Source organism: Branchiostoma lanceolatum, chromosome 15 (genome assembly GCF_035083965.1).
Source record: "Branchiostoma lanceolatum isolate klBraLanc5 chromosome 15, klBraLanc5.hap2, whole genome shotgun sequence".
NCBI classification, from domain to species: Eukaryota; Metazoa; Chordata; class Leptocardii; order Amphioxiformes; family Branchiostomatidae; genus Branchiostoma; species Branchiostoma lanceolatum.
Genome location: NC_089736.1, coordinates 2,429,702 through 2,447,870, shown reverse-complemented (window position 1 = coordinate 2,447,870; position 18,169 = coordinate 2,429,702). Strand labels below are relative to the sequence as shown.

The window sequence follows — 18,169 nt, the reverse complement described above, 5'->3', positions numbered from 1 at the left end:
GGGAGAGACATACATGTACCCTGCATTTGCAAGCTAACATGGCTCTTAGTTAACTTGAAGGTTGTGTCGTTTTTCAGGGGTTCTTTGCGGAGAACAAGGAGAAGTTGATCCACATCGCCATCACAGTCCTGTTGGAGAGGGAAGGTGGGTACCGGTCCGAGTCTTGCTTTAAATGGTTACACCCCTATGTTCTAACACCTCCTAACCCTAATCATATGGGTGTCGCAACAGAGGCTGTGCATGCCTAGAATTAGTTAAATTTTTGGGCATGCATGCCTTTGAGTATTAAGTACAAATTCATTATTTTCTTGCATGCGGCGCCCTTTTTGAACATCAAGACCAGTGTAAGCCTTTTTGTGGTCAGTTTTCCCATTGACACAAGAATCCTGTCTATAGTGTGACCATCTGAGCAGTGCCACATAGACCAGATTTAATCAGTCCCCTAATGAATGGACTTCTTGTGTACATGTAGTTTTGACTGTATTAATTTTGTATATTTCCCGTCCAGTGACCAGTGTTAGGATTCAGAAGTGCCTATGTTGTTATTGTATTTGTATATTTCCTGTCCAGTGACCACTGTTAGGATTCAGAAGTGCCTGTATTGTGATGTTATAAGTACATTTCCCGTCCCCAGGAGACCAGACCACCCTCCCAGCTGAGGACCTGGAGAGCCAGTTCCACGCGCTGCGCCGCCTGGTCGCCTCCAAGGCCGGGTTCTGTGCCTTCACTACATTACCAAAGTCAGTAACTCAAGATACATTAACTAATGTCATTATTTTTTTCTCTAGGAGTGCCTGAATGTACAAGTTTTGGAGCCATTTTGGGCAATTTTGTTAACAATAAGGCCTAATATCCCAGGATGATGGCCAGAAAAAAGATTCTCAAAATGTTGGATTTTAGACAGAATGATATAAAAAAACATCATTCTTGTACCTTTCATTCAGTCTTTCTGATAAAGCAAAATGTGTAATGTGAAAAACTCTTCTTGTAGATACTTGCATTTAGTTTACCTGCTTCAGATCTTACCGGATTCTTAAATATATCTGTGTCAGGTTCCGTGAGAAGGTCGGTTTGAAGGTCGTGAAGGCTCTGAAGCGGAACGACACCGGAGTCATCCACGCTGCCATCGACATGATGGGGGCACTCATGCAGGTGGGCGTGGTCATGTCGGCATGGCAACAACATTACCTTTTCCTGTCCTGTTGACTTGTATTAAAGACTGGTCACCTTTTTCTTCGTTTTGTTGGATGCTTAATATTGTGTACATTGGCGCACATCTAACGCTATGCGTTATTTTGGTGCATACTTTAGATGTAAGTTATAGAAAATAAAGCTGCCTTGCCCTTTTTGACAGAGGCACTAGACCTGGAGGTGTACATGCATGTATCTTGTTTCATAACATTTACCCATCCTCAAGCATAATGAATCTAGATAGTATTCCTACAAGTTGTGGCTTACGATCGTCCCTCTGTTCCAGCCCATGCACGATGACTATGACTTGAGACAGGAGCAGCTGAACAAAGCCTCCATCTTGTCCTCCAAGAAGTTCCTGCAGAGCCTGCTGGACGTGTTTGCTGCTCACGTGGTGAGTAGAAGTGTCAGCTTTTGTTTACTAGTATATCAGTAGATATGAAAATGGAAATCTATCTCTTTCTTGACTCAGTTGTTTAGCTAGTACTGCTAGGTCTCCTTGTCCTGTCTAGTGGCACACAGGGCAGCTAATTCTCTATAGTTTGCAAATCTGAATCATGTTCAGATCATTGAAAACTATTCTTTCACTGGTGATGACAAGAAAGATAGGCTTTATACATGATATACGAAATATGCACGTACCAAGAATAGTTTCGCTATATATTTCTTACTGACATTTACTGATTTAGTAAAATTAACAGTAGACCACAGTTAACATCTCATCCTAGAGACTACTAAATAGGCATTGCCCTCTGCCCTTTGAGCCTTTATGTTCTTTTGTCCCCAGCCAAGAGGGACTGGTGCCCTGGTCGTCTCCGCCATGTTGGATTTCTTGACCTTTGCCCTCTGTGCGCCGTACAGCGAGACGACGGACGGCACGTACTTCGACAGTTTGTTACAGATGGTTGCAGACATGGGGAGATCCATTTTCAAGTTATTTCAGGTCAGACACTTGATGATATCTTGTACCACCCTTTTAGTTGATGATGATAGGGGCTAGGTTTGTGTTTTAAATCCAATAGAGGTTTGGAAGAAGATATAAAAAGTTTAAAACCAAAAAAGTACTTGAAGTCAGGGTAGCTAGTCTGTTGCAGTGTTCCATGTTGATTTCAAAAAGTTTATAATCATTTATCAAATTAATTCATGTTAAACTCTATGTGCCCAGCATGCTTCCATGGCCATGATAAAAAAATGCTTTTTTATATTAAAAAAAAATCTATTTATGACCTTCTATTTGTCCAGCACCCCTCCATGGCCATAGTAAAAGGCGCAGGCCTGGTGATGAAGGCCATTATCGAGGAGGGTGACCAGGAGATTGCTGCTAAGATGCAGGACCTGGCCCTGGCAGAGGGGGCGCTGCTTAAACACTTGCACATCGCCATGTTTACGGCCAGCAAGGACAACAGGATGGTGGCTCTGAGGTAGGCATGGCAACTGTTGCCAGGCAACAGTCATTCTGGTTCATGGAACTACTGTAGTTAACTGCATTCATGCTTGGAAAAAATTAATATGAAATCAAAGCAAAAGTTTTCACAGGTACATGTTTATGACTAGCAAGGACAACAGGATGGTGGCTCTGAGGTAGGCATGGCAACTGTTGCCGGGCAACAGTCATTCTGGTTTGGGTTATGACATATTCTTTTCAAGTATTGCTAAGAAATAGGAGCAGGTTTTGCAGGGATGTGTTTACTAGGAAGTACAGTAAGAATCGTTGGCACTAAGATAGGCATGGTGACAGTTGTCAGGCAACTGCCATTCTGGTGTGTCATACAACTGCATTTTGATGTGGTAGGCTAAAAGATTGATTGTAATAACTAAAGTTAATCCAAACAAGAATTATTTGCAGCTACACAAGTACTATACAACTAATTTGTAGGAATTTATTACACAATACAAAAAATAATGTATATATTTGCTGTCTCTTTTATCAGATCATACTGCATGGTTTGCAAATGTCGTGTGATTTGTTTTGCTGCTAAACTGAAAGACAAGAAAAGAAGACGAAAGAGAAGAAAATTTGTTATAACAAGACTGTGCCTTTGCCGTGTTGCAGACAGCTGAGCAGGCACCTGGTGGGTTTGTGGGTAACCGGTGCTCCCACGGCCATGGGGCTGCTGAAGAGAATCGTGGTAAGGTTCAGGGATGAGTTGTCAAATCTTGTGTATTACTCAGTTTGATGTTAAGTGTATTGTTTTGTTTCTTTTGAACCAATTAAAAGTTACTTCTTCAATTGTGTAATATCTAACAATAGCCTTTCAACATTTGCACTATGTGTTTTGTATACTATTAGGTTACATTGAATTGAAAACTATTCTCCAACTAAAAGAAAATAGATAACAAAATGAAATGTTCCATAATGTAATTTTTTGTAATGTACAATGTAATTTACCAACTCAGATGAACTTTCTTGCTAACATTGAATTTGTGTAGAGCCGTACATGTATACCTGTTCATACCGAGCCCTTCTCCCTCCTCATCCAGCCCACGGGGTTGCTAGGTTACCTGGACTCGGAGGATCAGGTCCCGCAGAAGGAGGTGGACCTGATGCACGTGAGGGACAACGTGAAGATCGCCCAGGACCAATCACAGCGCAGGAAGCCGCAGTGGAAACAGGTGGAGGAACTCCTGCTGCACTGGAGAGCCAGGATAGGCCTCAACCAGAAGGAGGTGAGAGGTCAAGGGGCAGGGGTCAGTATAGGTACAAGGGGTGAGAGGTCAAGGGGACAGGGGTCAGTCTAGGTGTTACAGTTCAGTTAGATGTAGGGGTGAGAGGTTAAGGGCAAGGTTCAGTTCACTTAGGTGTAAAGGATGAGAGGTTAAGTGGGTCAATCTAGGTGTTAAGGGTGTGAACAATTTGGTACGTCTCTCTCTTTTGCCAGCATAAGGCTGCTAGCAATTCAATTGTAAAGTCTGCTAAAACTGTCTTTTTGTTTAATCTGCATTGCGCAAACTACAATCAATAAATCAATACCTGTACCATGATTCCCTGTTGATTGACGCCGCTTTCATTCTCCACACAGGACCCTCGGGATGCGGTGAGTTCAGATTCAACACTAAACACTGTTCTAGTTTCTAAAGCTTCCTTCTAATCTCTGCATGACCGCTTCCTTCTGACCAAGGAGGTTCTTTTCAGCCTCCTTGTTCTTACTAACTGGCCACAGCAATTTTGTGGTTGACATCCACCTGCACTTTGATTTTGGCTAGACTTAGATGGAAATTAAATTTGTTCCCTTCCAGTAATGGTCAACATGACGTAACACCAAAAATTGGATATATTATGTTTTAGCCTTAAGTGTACAAAACTAGTAGTTCTAGTTCAACTTGTAGAATTAATCAAAGTGACATGAATATTGTGCTAGTTTGGCATCTATAGAATGATATACATGTACGAGATTGCAGTAACACATCTACAGCTTTACACATTATTTCTGTGTATTATTTGTACACAATATTTCAAACACTCACCAAGAAGCTTTTGGTCAATCCTCTTAGACTAACTCTGACTTGTCGATAACTGTCATATATGAAGCTCCATATGAATTCCCAACTGTTTGCATTGATGACGGTGAGTGATACAAATATTTCTGCAGGCCACCCAGAAGCCCATTGTGTTACGGAAACGGAGACAACGGATCAAGAGCGAGGCCAACTGGGTGCTATTCTACTACCAGTGAGTTTTCCTAAATTAGTTTAGAATTTACTTACCTACATCTACATACATTTCAGTGGTAGGAAAGCCACTTCAATCTATTTTGTTGGTTCCAATACATTTTGCAGCAACAATTCAGAGAGGGCTAGGAGGAAAACTTGCACCTATATAATTGACTAGTATAAATACTCTCTACAACTTTGTGAACCAAGGTACAGACTTTCCTTTTAGAAGCTGTTTTCATGATTGTTGATATCAATTATCATATTCATCCTCAGAGAACCAATAAATCAAATTGCTCTGGCCTGTTGCTGCTAGTTTAAATTTTTGGCCCTACCATTTGTTGTCATGGATTATGATTTTTAGTGTAGCTTGTTTCTATTCTTTAACTCAATCAATTTTGTACTACAAGTAATATATACAATTGTGTTAACTTTGAACACTTTCAGATTCAACAGAGACCATGCAAGATCCAACCTATTGTGGAACTACAAGGTAAGCCTCTAATGCCTTTTATCATCTATTTGAAGGATTCTTTTGTCTCACCTGCTTGTCTAATGATAATATTAGATGATTGTGGCACTTTTTTGTATTTCTCATTGATAGCCTTTACATTTGTAATTTGCTGTTAAGGTAGCAAAAATACCTTCGATAAGCTCCAGGATGTCTAACCTTTGTCAATGCATGTTAATGTATTTTATGCCTATTTGATATATTTTAGCTTGTGAAGCATTGATGAGATCAGATCATTGAACTGTTCTTCCCTCCTCACAGACCAGAGAAGAGTTGAGAGATAATCTTGAAGCTGAGATCCGAGCCTTCAATGTGGACAAAGAGCTGGGCTCAACACACACCATCTCATGGAACCATTCAGAGTTTGAGGTACGATTGTCTTGTATTTGTTTTTATTCTTAACCTTCTCCCTGCTGCCTGACTCTATAACTAATAGAGAATAGGGTGCCAAACAGCTACTTCAGTGTGCTGAAGGTTAAGATATACGTCGTATCACCTGTCTCATGGCGCAAAACACCAGTTCTCTACTTTACTTTTGAGTACAACTAGCAGAAGTAAGTGATCACCTGTATTGTCTCCCCCTCCATTTTGTAATTGGAGAAGTTTAAGAAAGAGATAAAGAGCTGATTTGTTCCTCCGCCATTGATCACTGACTCAGAGGTGCTTTACTACTTTTTAGATATTAAGTACATTGTGCTTGAGGTTGACTTCTGTCTGAAAAGATTCAGGTGCGCTTGTCTTAAATAATAGGTAACAAATCATAAGTTTGCTTCCACTTGGCTGCCTTCCCTCTCAGTAGCATGTAGGTTCAGAATTGTGACAGGATTCAAACCCTAACCTTGTGTTCCAAGTGTTGGATTGCTGGTGACTTGACGATGCATCTACATAGTAATGGTTTTATTCATCAATTCACATTCACGCATGTCGCGAACAATGGCAGCCCATTGGCTGAATTGGAGTTCGGGCATTACAATTATGGGACAGCAAAATTCAATTAGAATATTTCAACACAACTTTGTACTTAAGACAACATTGTGAATAAGGACTATATACATTTAAAATCAACAATCGAATTCAGCTTACAAATTGAGAGGTCAAGTATAGGAAGTTAAAAGGCATTTAAGATCTAGTAGAAATCGAAGCAATATTGTCCAAGTAAAGATGTCAATTGCACGATCAGTGATTTAACATCTATATCCCCCAGGTGAGATATGAATGCCTGAATGAAGAGATCAAGATAGGAGAGTACTACCTGCGGCTTCTACTGGAGGAGGACGACAATGAAGACAACTCAAACATCAAGAGATCGTAAGTCATGATTTTTTCCCTTTAATCTAAATGTCTTAATTCAAAGATTGGTATTAGGATATACAAAGTTTAACACACGCATGCACTCTCTACCTGCTTTATTATCTCGCTAGGGTAAAAAAAAGAAAATACAGACTTTCCTGAAAACTGTTGTTCTATCAGTACCAAGGACAGCATCCAAAAACCTGGCTGAAGACAGAATGTGCTGGACTTCTCCAACTGTCTCATGCGTCACATAACATGGGAGTTTCTAAGTAAGTTTAAGAATAGGGCCTGATCTACCCCTCCCAGGTATGAGTTCTTCAACGACCTGTATCATCGGTTCCTGCTGACGCCCAAGGTGCAGATGAAGTGCATGTGTCTCCAGGCCATGACCATCGTCTACGGGCGCTGCTATGAGGAGATCGGCACGTTTAACGACACCAAGTACATGGTGGGCTTGCTGGAAAGGGTGAGTTGGAGCTATTTGTTCCATTTCATTTCTTTATTGAACCAGCAGACGCACTCAGGTCTCTTGACCTGTTTTTCAGGCTCCCTGGATACAAATACAATGCACAGACATAATACACAATGATCACAATAATATACAATTTAAGAATTCAGTATCAGTCCTAATTCCATTCCTAAAGTCCATTTCTGAAGGTCGATACAGCAGTGAGTTTTCTTTGTTCTGTTGGGAGTTTATTCCAAAGTTCAGGACCCATGTACTTTAGACTGCTCACGAATGATTGTACATTTGCCTGTGGTATATGCAGCAGGTGAGGGTCCCATTTTGCGAGCTGACTCGCTGTTGTATGATGTTTTGGTAAAACGCGGCTACTGAGCCGATGAATGTGTACTACATGCAGTACATGTACTTATCTTTTCCAGTTTTCGATTAGTCCAAATTTGTTGCGTGCTAGGTTCTATTTGCTAAATGGTCAAACAGTTGATGTTAAAAGCCACCAGTGTCAGTACTAATTCAAAGGTTCAAAATTGTTGAATCAAAGCTAGCAACTACTGCTCCTTTCCTCCTTTGGAGGACTAGCTTTGTGGCATCTCATCTAAAAATCTAAATGCTTGAAATTGAAGACAAAAATGTTCATAAGAACTGAATATGAAATGATAATCTCATGACCAATTCTTTAGGGTTACATCAACCACCAGTGTTCTTCAATCAAACCTATATACCAGAAATGGTTGACAAGAATGGACTAGCCATGGTCCAAACATCAATCCATACCCGAAGTATACTAAGTAGGACATGATCTATGAGGTTGTCATTTGTTGCTCAAATGCTCTGTATACTTCACGATTGCATTCATGTTCCCTTTCACACTTTGTATCTTTGGGTGGCTTTCATCATCATGATAAATCTGCCTCATCATAACCAGCGCTTCTCTGTAAGTATCATACGCCTTGGCAAGATCACCATGCAGTAAGTATGCAGCTCCTAAGACAGGCAACGTATCTGCAATTTTAGGATCTGCTGTGCCCTGGCCACAGATGGTCTTTCTCATGTTTATCTCTTCTTCAAAGTAGCTGATTGCCTTTGTGTGATCTTCAAGATAAAACCAGGCAGCGCCAAGATTGTAGAGTGATCTTGCGATATCATCATGCACTGCACTGTCACCAAAGATGTCCCTCCACATCTTCAGTGCTTCTTCATTGTATTTTATTGATTTATTGTAGTCATGCATCTGTCGACAAGCTGTTCCCAAAGTGTCAAGCATTGAGGCAATGTCAGGATGTGGTGTGCTTTGTCCATAGATGGTTCTGTATATTTGTAGTGACTCCTCATAGCAGGATGAGGCTTTGTTGTGATCCCCCAGTTCACCCCAGGCTGACCCCAGGTTGTTGAGTATTGCTGCTATTTCAGGATGTGCTGTAGTTTGACCATAGATGCTCCTGTACATCTGCAATGCCTGTTCTTTGTAAGTGGTTGCTTTCCTATAGTCTCCTAAAGAGCCCCAGGCTGATCCCAGGTTGTGGAGTGTCTTTGCAATATCAGTGTGTGCTATGGTCTGGCCATGGACACTCCTGAACATCTGTAATGCCTGTTCGTAGCAGCTGATTGCTGTCCTATCATCATTTTGGTCATACCAGACTTCCCCCAGCTTGTGGAGCAAGCTGGCAATGTGAGGATGTGCTATGTTCTGTTCATAGACACTCTTGTACATTTGCAGTGCCTGTTCATAGTAGCTGGTTGCTTTCCCATGATCCCCTTGGTGATGCCATCCTGACCCCAGGTCATGAAGTGTTTTGGCAATGTCAGGATGAGCTGTACTCTCACCATAAGCACTGTTGAGCATCTGCAGTGCCTCTTCTTGGTAACTGATTGCTTTCCTGTAGTCTCCTGCTTCATCCCAGACCAGTCCCAGACTGTTGAGTGATGATGCGATGTCAGGATGTGAGGGACTCTGATTCACATGGATGTTCCTATACATCTGCAGTGCCTCTTCATGATAGCTGATGCATTTTTGGTGATAGCCTTGGCCCTCCCAAGCTAACCCCAGCCTTTGGAGAGAGTCGGCAATGTCAGAATGTTCTGTGTTTGGGCCATGGATAGTCCTGTATATCTGCAGTGCCTCATCATGGTAGCTGATGGCTTTCTTGTAATCTTTCAGGTTGTACCAGATAATCCCTAGGTTGTTCAGTGCAATGGCAATGTTAGGATGTGCTGTACTTTGATCACTGTACACACTCTTGAACATCTCCAGTGCCTCTTCATTGTATGTGATTGCTTTTTCATAGTCACTTTCTTCAAGCCAGGCTAATCCCAAGTTGAGAAGCTGGCTAGCAATATGACAATGTTTTGCATTTGGGCCATAGATACTCCTGTGCATCTGCAGTGCCTGTTCATGGTAACTGATTGCTTTCTCCTGATCACCTTTTTCATGCCAGATTAACCCCAGATTGTGGAATGTAGCAGCAATATCAGGATGTGCTGTACTCTGGCCATAAATTGTCCTGAACATCTGCAATGCCTGCTCATGGTATCCGATTGCTTTACTTAGGTCTCCATGGCATTGCCAGGCTCTTCCCAAGTTGACGAGTGCAGAAGCAGTATGAGAGTGTGGTGTACTCTGGCCATGGATAACTCTGAATGCCTCAAGTGCCTCCTCACAATACGCAATGGCTTTTCTGTAATCACAATATTCCCCCCAAGCTTCACCAAGGTTGTTGAGTAAGGTTGCAGAAAGCGGATGTGTCGTATCGGAACAAAAAACAGATCTACACATCTCCAATGCCTCCTCATAGTAAGCTACAGCTTTCTTGTAATCTCCTAAATTCTTCCAAGCTGTTCCTAAGTTGTTAAGTGATTTGGCAATAGCAGGGTTGTCTGTTATTGGGCTGCAGTGTTTCCTCTCCATCTGCAGTACCTCATCAAGGTACTCAATTGCCTTCCTGTGATCACCCAGCTGGTTGTACAATGTGCCCAACCCATTGAGTGCAGAGGCAACCTCAGGATGTGTTGTATCAGGACCATACATAGTCCTGATCATCTGCAGTGCCTGATTGGTGTATGTGATTGCTTTCCAGCAGTCTCCCAAATGGTCCCAGCTACCTCCAAGCATCCTCAGGGAAGAGGCAATGTCTGGATGTGCTGTACTGTAGCCATAGACAGACTTCCTCATCTCTAGGGCTAGTTCATGAAGCCTGACTGCTTCCTTGTAGTCACCAAGATGATACCATGTTGTTGCAATGCTGGACAATGAGTCAGCAATGTCAGAATGCTCTGTACTCTTGCCGTAGATAGACTTTCTCATTGTCAGAACCTGTTCTTTATAGGCAAGGGCTTTTTTGCTGTCGCCCAAATATTCCCAGGCTGTAGCCAGGTTGTTTAGCGTTGAGGCAATGTCAGGATGTGCTGTATTTTGACCATAGATACCTTTGAGTATTTGTAGTGCCTGTTCATAGTGGCCAATTCCTTTATTGTGCATGCCCAAAGCATTCCAGGCTGCTCCAAGGTTGTTGAGTGATGAGGCAATGCTAGGATGTACTGTGTTCAGACCATAAAGTGTCCTTTCTATCTTCAGAGATTGTTCATGATATCTGATTGCTTTCATATGGTCACCCATGTAATCCCAACATGTTCCTAATTTACTTAGTGACGTGGCAACGTCAGCCTGAGCTGTGTTTGGACTGTGGATGTTTCTGTCCATGTGCAGTGCCTGTTCATGGTACTGAACTGCTTTCATGTGGTCTCCCAGTCTACTGCAAATGTCCCCAATGTTTCCCAGCGCAAAAGCAATATGATGCTGCTCTGTACTTGGACCATAGACGTTCTTATACATCTGAAGTCCCTGCTCATAGTAGCTCAATGCTTCCTTGTACTTGCCAAGATGTTCAAAGCTTTCCCCAAAGTTAATCAGTGCTGTGGCAGTGTCAGGGTGGTCTGTAGTCCAACCGTGAATAGCTCTGCTCATTTGAAGTCCCTTTTCATAGAAGCTGGCTGCTTTCTTGTAGTCGCCCAGGTCTGCATGAGCCATCCCAAGGTATTCAAGTGACACGTCAGGGCCTACAATGGTTGGCTGTGCTGTGTTGGAGGTTGGCTTGAGGGCCTCTTCAAAGTGGCTGATTGCTCCTTTGGAGTCTTTTAGCTGCATATACATGATACCTTTTACCATGGGTGAATCATCAAATAATACAGCTGAGAGCAACTGTTGCAAAACCGTTTGAGAACCTTCTCGGTTGAGCAGTTCTTTTGCCAGTGCTTTTTTCAGGGGAACTGCAGTGTAGTAGTACCTGAACAGCTGTGCGCTCTTTGAAACGTAGAAGACAGTTTGCAGCCTGCTCAATGTGTCATCTGACTCTTGGGGTGTCTCTAGGGAGGCCAAAGCTGACAGGTTCTCGTTCTGTCCACTGTTTGCTATGTATGTTCTCAGCCGGAGTTCTGCTGAGATGCTGACCAGCACCCTCAGGTGATGTGCATTGTCAGTACTAATTTTGTGTGTGGACTCCATTTCATCTATTGTGTTCCAAACACTGGTAGGTATGACATGTGAACAAAGAGCGCAGCAGTCTACTGCAAGAGATGGCAAACGATAGATTTCTTTTTTCACATCGATAAGCTTAGCTGTAAGCTCCTGTTTGTCATACTTTCCCATGTTTTCCCTCAATGTGTCCTGTGCTTCCAGCAAAGCCATTTTGCCTTCATCATTGGTTAGTACATCATGTACGATGGCTAGATACTCATCAACTAGATCCTGGTCTCCTACCAGTAAAGAAGGGTTCCTCAATATACTGGCCAGATGGTATCCTTCCTTTATGTACACAGTGGCATCAGTTTCCAGTATGTTGACCATGTTGCTTGGGCTGCGAATGAGTTCACTTGGAGGTTTGTTAGTGGTTGCCTGTCTGCCCAGTGGAGTCTTGCTTGCCCTCGGCATGGAACCATCGAATGCAAACCCACGGGGTGTAACAGAGTCATAGTACCAGTCATCAAGGGGGTCTTGTGAATAGAAGTCATTCAGGCTTCTTATTCCCAGTGCTGGGAGGATGGTTTCCCCCAGGTTGACCACCTTGAGGTGTAGGTAGTGGGTGAGGTTGCGGAAATACATAAGACATTCTTCACTTTCATCCTCTACTAAGATGGCAAACTCCAAGTCTGAATATGGAGTTACCAACTCTGTGGCCTGTGAACCCAAACCTATCAGGGAATACTTACAGGGAGGGGGTCCCATTAACAAAACACACTCTTCCACTAGCTGGCTGACAAACTGCTTCCTTTCACTTGCAATTCTTTCAAACAACTGCCTGACAGCCTGAGCTCGTTTTGCCTCTATCTCTTTGACACATGGATCATTCTCATCATGTGCATAGGGATCCAGCTGCTGGTCAATGGTTTCCATCTCCAGCTTGATCTGGTCCCGCATCTCCTTTAAATATTTTTTATGCTTGTCTTTCCCTGCCTTTTGTACATTGTGATCAAGACCTAATACATGTTCGACAAATAGCCCCTCTGTGAATGTGATTGCCTTATCTATACCATCATTAAGACCATAATCACTTGACCTGGCTATTGCTGCATTGTAGAGTGCTGCTGCTTTGACAAAGTCTCCCCCGTCTCCCGTCTGCTGACCTCGCTTACTGTAGACATCCCCCAACTTGCACAGGGGCTCCACCTCTCTCTGGTATTGCTGGGCTGTCGGATCTGAGTAAAAGATTATTAAAAAAAAAGCAACTCTCAATCTTAATTTATAATTGTTTGGCAAAACAAGGATCTGACTATTCCTGCCAAAAAAAGATTATGTGTTGTTCTTGCAAATATGTTTGATTTTGGCTCCTATAATGTCTAAATGTTTACTTTCAGTCATAAACTTGATCATCATCATTTATTCATTCATACTCTTACCTCTGACATGTACCAGCTTGAGTGCAGCTGCAAAGTGCTGCTCTGCTGAGTCCAGGTCTGCATTCTGCAGTGATGAACTGCCTTTGTTCAGGTGTTCTTTATACTGCCTGCAAGAAAAAAAAAATTAAACATTCTTTATTTGTAGAATTGCTAGGAATTGTGCCAATAAGAGAGAGGGTCAAATTCAGTCAGCTGGCTACATGTACAGTGTATCTGTATCTGATGTTAGCTGTTAGGTTTTCCAATAGTAAGAGAGATAGCACACAAGTATGTCTTGCAATTTGACAGATGAAATGTAAAGGAATACAGACTTGGTGTTGGAAATATCTTATAATAGTATTGAACAAAAATTAATGTATTTCAAGCCCCATATCAAGTATATCTCAGTCCAATTTTCATGTAGATGGCCAGCTGAAATGTGTAATACTCACATCTCAGTATTTTCGTCTGTATCAACTGCTGTTGTAGCTGTTCCAGTGGTAAGTCCAATCTCTGGCTTAGTACTGAAAGGGATTTCAAACTCAGAGTATGACTCACTGACATTCTTCATGTGTGAATGCAGTAACAAAGAGAGCAACTAAGGCCACACCAATTTAATTTCTTGGTTAACTTTTTTTTTTTTAAATTTCAACACGAGGACATCATTTAAACAGAAGGCTGGGGTGAAAACTTGCACCTCACCCCGTTCAGTTCCTGAAACTGTGTGCACCAAAGTATACAAACATTCCTAGCTCTGAGATTCTGTATCCATGTTGATTTTCCAATCTAGCATTTATTAAAAAAATTCCTTAACCAAGAAATTAAATTGGTGTGGCCTAAGCTTTGAATCAGGGAAAAAATATGTCAACTAATAGACAATGTATAAAATCAGAAAATGCTAAAAACATCATATTGCGATCTGCCAAGGATTTCAAGGCAGAGGTTTTCAAGTTTTGTGTAGTTGAAGTTCCCACCTTGGATCTGGAAAGTCTACAGGATGATAGTCATGGATGTTGATAGTGCTTGTGGCATCTTCAGACTTGGACTTGGCCTTTGGCTGGTTTTGTTCTTTTAGTACCCTTCTGGACAGATGCTTGTAAGAGAAATTATATGATTTTTTTTCTAGAGTTAGAAATATGATCATGATTGATGTGACACTGTACTTACTACATATTCAATTTTCATGATCACATGTACATATGGAAGCTTTTATAACTGTTTGATGCTCTCATTTATAGTAGTTTTGTTACTCGCTTATTTACAGGAAAACCTCTGTGGGTCAAGTCAAACACTGTGACAGTGTTATAAAGGCCTGATTAATTTCCATGATTGAATCAGATACCCTTACCTGTTTCATCACTCCTTCCACCTTCTCAGTGTACCTGACACGATGAAGCAACGTCTGTTTCCCTTCTGATCCTGCACAGCTTGTCAGGGCCTTGTTGTACATGGCAGCTGCCTCGGACAACTTTGATACATCAATCGTTTTCTTCCCTTCCTCATGGTACAAATCTCCCAGGGACTTCAGTACCTCTTGTTCCAACATCATGTCACCATTTGCAATGGCTGTCACAAGCGCTTGTATGTAGGTGTCCTCAACAAACTGAAATTCTTGTTTTTTTGTAACGTGGTCCAGCTTGTCACAAATCTCTGCCACCCTTAAGATATTGCTGTCAGCAGCACCCCAGTAGTCTGGTGACAACCACAGGAAGTGTGGAGTGTACCCCTGCAGCAGTTGTCTGGAGAGTTTCTCCATGTAGCCGATGCGATGCTCGAGTGTTTGTCCCATGTCTGGATCTGTGCAGCGCAGTAGGGCAGCAGCATACAGGCCAGCAGCCTTGTCAAACTCTGAATGTTTGCTGAGCTTGGCTCTCTCCAAGGACAGGTCTCCAAGACTTTTCAGTACCTCAGTCTCCATTGTTATGTCCTTGGTGACAATAGCATCTCTCAGAGCCCTTCCATAAGCCAGCTCTGAGTCATTATCAGGTCCAGACATGTTGGTCTGCAGGTCCAAGCACTGCAGTTTGTCACACAGACTCATCATTCTTAAATCGGTCATTGTCACTTTCTCAGTTCTTTGTTTTTGTCCTGTTTTATTGGGAAAGAAAGAAACTAATGGTAAGCTTATGGCATGCCAAAATGAAACAGCCTTTAAGTTAAGTTTTCAGAATCTGGGGGACCTAGAAGTAACATTTTCTACAATTGGTAGACATTACTGGTCACTGATATTTTACCGTCCTAGAAATGTACAAAATTGTGATTTTGAAATTCAAAGTTGTGCATGATTTCCAGTAGTCATAAAAAGTACAGGAGAGAGTAGTCTGTCAAAATGCTGCCTTGCTCTCCCTAAGTTGCATTTTTCATGTTGTGCTTCCTTGACATGAAATAGACATTATAGTGCATTATGTACATGCACCACTATACCTGAAATATTACTCAATTTAGTATTTTTACCAAGTTTTTGACTAACTTACTGCTGTAAAAGTTAATAATATTAAGTGGAACTCGCCGTACCCCTGCATCCATGTTGACTTTCAGAAACACACTTAAGACAATAGCAGAAGTTAAGTCTGTTTTCAATATGCTGCAGTGTATATGAAGTTGTCTTGTTGGATAATTCAGAACAACCTACATTGTATACCATCAAATTAGACATATCCCCAGTACTCGTCTCTACTGTAACAGTTGTGCGAAAGGTTCAAGTCTAACCTCAAAAAATGGCTGCATGGATGTTGACTTTCTCAAACACTTGAGACAGAAGTTGACTCTGTTTCCAAAACATTAGACAGCAATGGTTGCCTTGATGGGATACCCAGACCAACCTGAACCTTGTGATCATGTTAAAAATGTCCCCTATACTTACCCTCTGCAGTTGTCCACTATGACTGTGCCCACATGCTTGATACAGAGCTCTCGACTGTTAAATGGACAAAAGACTACATCTTTGTGACTCTGAGTCAGACTGTTACGCCCCCAGCCAGGCCATGGTTGTTTGTCTCCTACAGAATAGCCTGACCTTTGAACCCGCCATGAGTCATACAGATTTACACTTGAACTTCAGCTGACCCGAGTCAGTCTGTGACATAAAGAATTATAGATAGATAGATAAACATGCCTGGGACAACTGTTAGTCTTTATACTGTGTGCCACTCCATGGCTTTGGTCTTGTCTGATGTGAATTCAACTGTACAATAATTAATTGTAGTCGTAGGAAAATGGACAAAAAGCCGTGCTTGTGATCAGACCGTTACGCCCACATCCATCCAGGCCATAGTTGTCTGTTTCTTAAGTATATGTCTGCCCTTTAAAACCTGCCAGGAGTCATACTAATGTGCCCTAAACTTGATCTCCAACTGATTGGAGTGTTTGACAAAGAAATAAGAAATAAGCTATTAACATACCTGAGACAACCATGATAGGTTTTACTGTGTGCTTAGTTCCATGCCCTTGGTCCTGCTTGAAGTGCATTCGGCTGTGTGAGCTGATTCAGAATGAAAATAGGAGCTGAAACTAAAGCTAGTTTCACTTATTGGCATTTTGCCAACTACTGTTCTGTCTGGAGTTACCACATGCCTTTGGGTTTTTTTGTCTACTTTCACTTCTGCTCCAGTGAACAGCTGGGGCTTAGTCATCATTTCCCTCACTGGGCTAGAAATACTACAATGTAGTACCATCTGCATTATGTAGGTATAGCGCAGGTTTCTACGGTTATTCCCAACCGTATAGGTTGTCTCTGGCCGGCCATGTTATGCACCATGTCCGGAAATGGTGGGTATGGTTCTCCTCTGGAAACCGAATGAAAGGCGTAAGCGTGGTCGCCCATCGTTGACACTAAAGAAAGTAATCGAAGATGTTGGCCTTAAAGATGAGAAACTTTGATCTGTCATGTGCGACAGGAACTTGTGGAAACACGTGTGTCCCCTCTAAAAAGAGGATGAACTGAACTGAACTGAGCGCAGGTAGACTTGGAGCTACAGTTTTGCCGGTATTACTGCTGTCTAGTTGCACCTAACCTGCACTGACCCATTTAGAGCATTATGTAGTTTGTAGTACTGATCATTAACACCTCTGAGATGCTTAATGAAAGTTTGAAAATGGTTCCAAATTGCCACATAAAGGGTTACCATATGATCTCGTCAGTTTCATATGTGATGTTTAAACTCTTCAAAGAGAGTTGTGTATATACCAGTGCAGAAGAAAAAGATTTCGAGCCCTGTGTGTGTTCCATCTAGGGTTACAATATGGGGGCGTTGTTAGCTTTCACTTCTGCATGACTGAATTACTTTGACTGAGTCACCTTGACTAAATCAACAACTGCCTGATGATAAGATTTATGATACATCAGCAGCAGCTATGAAAAGATTAATAAATAAATGAGAATTAGTTTAGACTTTATGTTGGCTGCTGTTTAAGCTTAGAACATGGCCACTTTCCCACAAGCAATGAGAACTCAGGCCCCATTCTCTGTATTGTATGTAATATGTAGAGTCCATAAACTTGTTTTTTTTCCAATTTGTATGATATTATCAAGTATGGTCAGTCTTTTTATCATTCTGCTCAGATAAAATGTAACCCTGACCTGTTGTTCCCTTACAGTGCACAGACCGCCAGGAGAGAGACCGCCTGGTGCTGTTTCTCAACAAGCTCATCCTCAACAAGGTGAGTAGGAGGTGGAAGAAAGAGAAAAGACTCTGAGCTATCACCACATAAAAATAGTATATGGCTTTGCTAATGATGAGGAATGTCCAATAGTGCTATACTGTCTACTAGTCAGAAATGTTGTGTTTTACCTTCAGTTAGTTTACTGCATGGATCTGTAACAGTATGATTCATTGGCTTTCACTACAGAATATAAAGCAGGCTAGTCAGGCTAGTCAAGGGAGATTGAAGGTATTGTAATTATGTGTCACTGACTTGTACGGTTGTGTCATTGATTCCCATTGCATGTGTTTGATATAAAAGTCATAATCAATGATAAAAAGGTTTGAAAAATATGAGCTCTGAAGTCAAAAGTCAGTATGGCCACTTGTAAAAAGTAGTGGGTCATTCAGATTGCCAGAAATGCTCTTAGGTAATAATGACAATCAAGCACTCTAACTGTATGTGCTGTACATATTAGATGAAGACAAAGCATCCAATGATGACAAGTACATGTAATCTGTAAGTTATACAAGAGAAACAAAAATGTAATA

At 41.7% G+C, this 18,169-nt stretch overlaps 3 protein-coding genes across 3 annotated transcripts in view; 1 reads left to right on the top strand and 2 right to left on the bottom strand.

Annotated features, from left to right (window-relative positions):
- Positions 1 to 18,169, top strand: part of LOC136421274 (dnaJ homolog subfamily C member 13-like) — a 53,172-nt gene that overhangs the window by 7,787 nt on the left and 27,216 nt on the right. Inside the window, exons 14-27 of the mRNA XM_066408501.1 lie at positions 78 to 144; positions 635 to 740; positions 1,053 to 1,152; positions 1,478 to 1,585; positions 1,979 to 2,134; positions 2,434 to 2,612; positions 3,245 to 3,320; positions 3,673 to 3,858; positions 4,782 to 4,861; positions 5,290 to 5,335; positions 5,615 to 5,722; positions 6,558 to 6,661; positions 6,953 to 7,112; positions 17,574 to 17,636. Coding sequence (XP_066264598.1) covers positions 78 to 144; positions 635 to 740; positions 1,053 to 1,152; positions 1,478 to 1,585; positions 1,979 to 2,134; positions 2,434 to 2,612; positions 3,245 to 3,320; positions 3,673 to 3,858; positions 4,782 to 4,861; positions 5,290 to 5,335; positions 5,615 to 5,722; positions 6,558 to 6,661; positions 6,953 to 7,112; positions 17,574 to 17,636 — 1,539 coding nt within the window. The remainder of the gene's footprint in view (positions 1 to 77; positions 145 to 634; positions 741 to 1,052; positions 1,153 to 1,477; positions 1,586 to 1,978; positions 2,135 to 2,433; positions 2,613 to 3,244; positions 3,321 to 3,672; positions 3,859 to 4,781; positions 4,862 to 5,289; positions 5,336 to 5,614; positions 5,723 to 6,557; positions 6,662 to 6,952; positions 7,113 to 17,573; positions 17,637 to 18,169) is intronic.
- Positions 7,857 to 13,577, bottom strand: LOC136421272 (tetratricopeptide repeat protein 28-like). Its single transcript, XM_066408499.1, has 3 exons — positions 13,430 to 13,577; positions 12,999 to 13,105; positions 7,857 to 12,797 (listed from the first exon to the last, which is right to left on the bottom strand). Exons 1-3 carry the CDS (start codon positions 13,546 to 13,548, stop codon positions 7,921 to 7,923), a joined length of 5,103 nt encoding a protein of 1,700 aa, XP_066264596.1. The 5' UTR covers positions 13,549 to 13,577; the 3' UTR covers positions 7,857 to 7,920.
- On the bottom strand, positions 13,871 to 15,076 carry LOC136421273 (uncharacterized). Its single transcript, XM_066408500.1, has 2 exons — positions 14,326 to 15,076; positions 13,871 to 14,070 (listed from the first exon to the last, which is right to left on the bottom strand). Exons 1-2 carry the CDS (start codon positions 15,034 to 15,036, stop codon positions 13,924 to 13,926), a joined length of 858 nt encoding a protein of 285 aa, XP_066264597.1. The 5' UTR covers positions 15,037 to 15,076; the 3' UTR covers positions 13,871 to 13,923.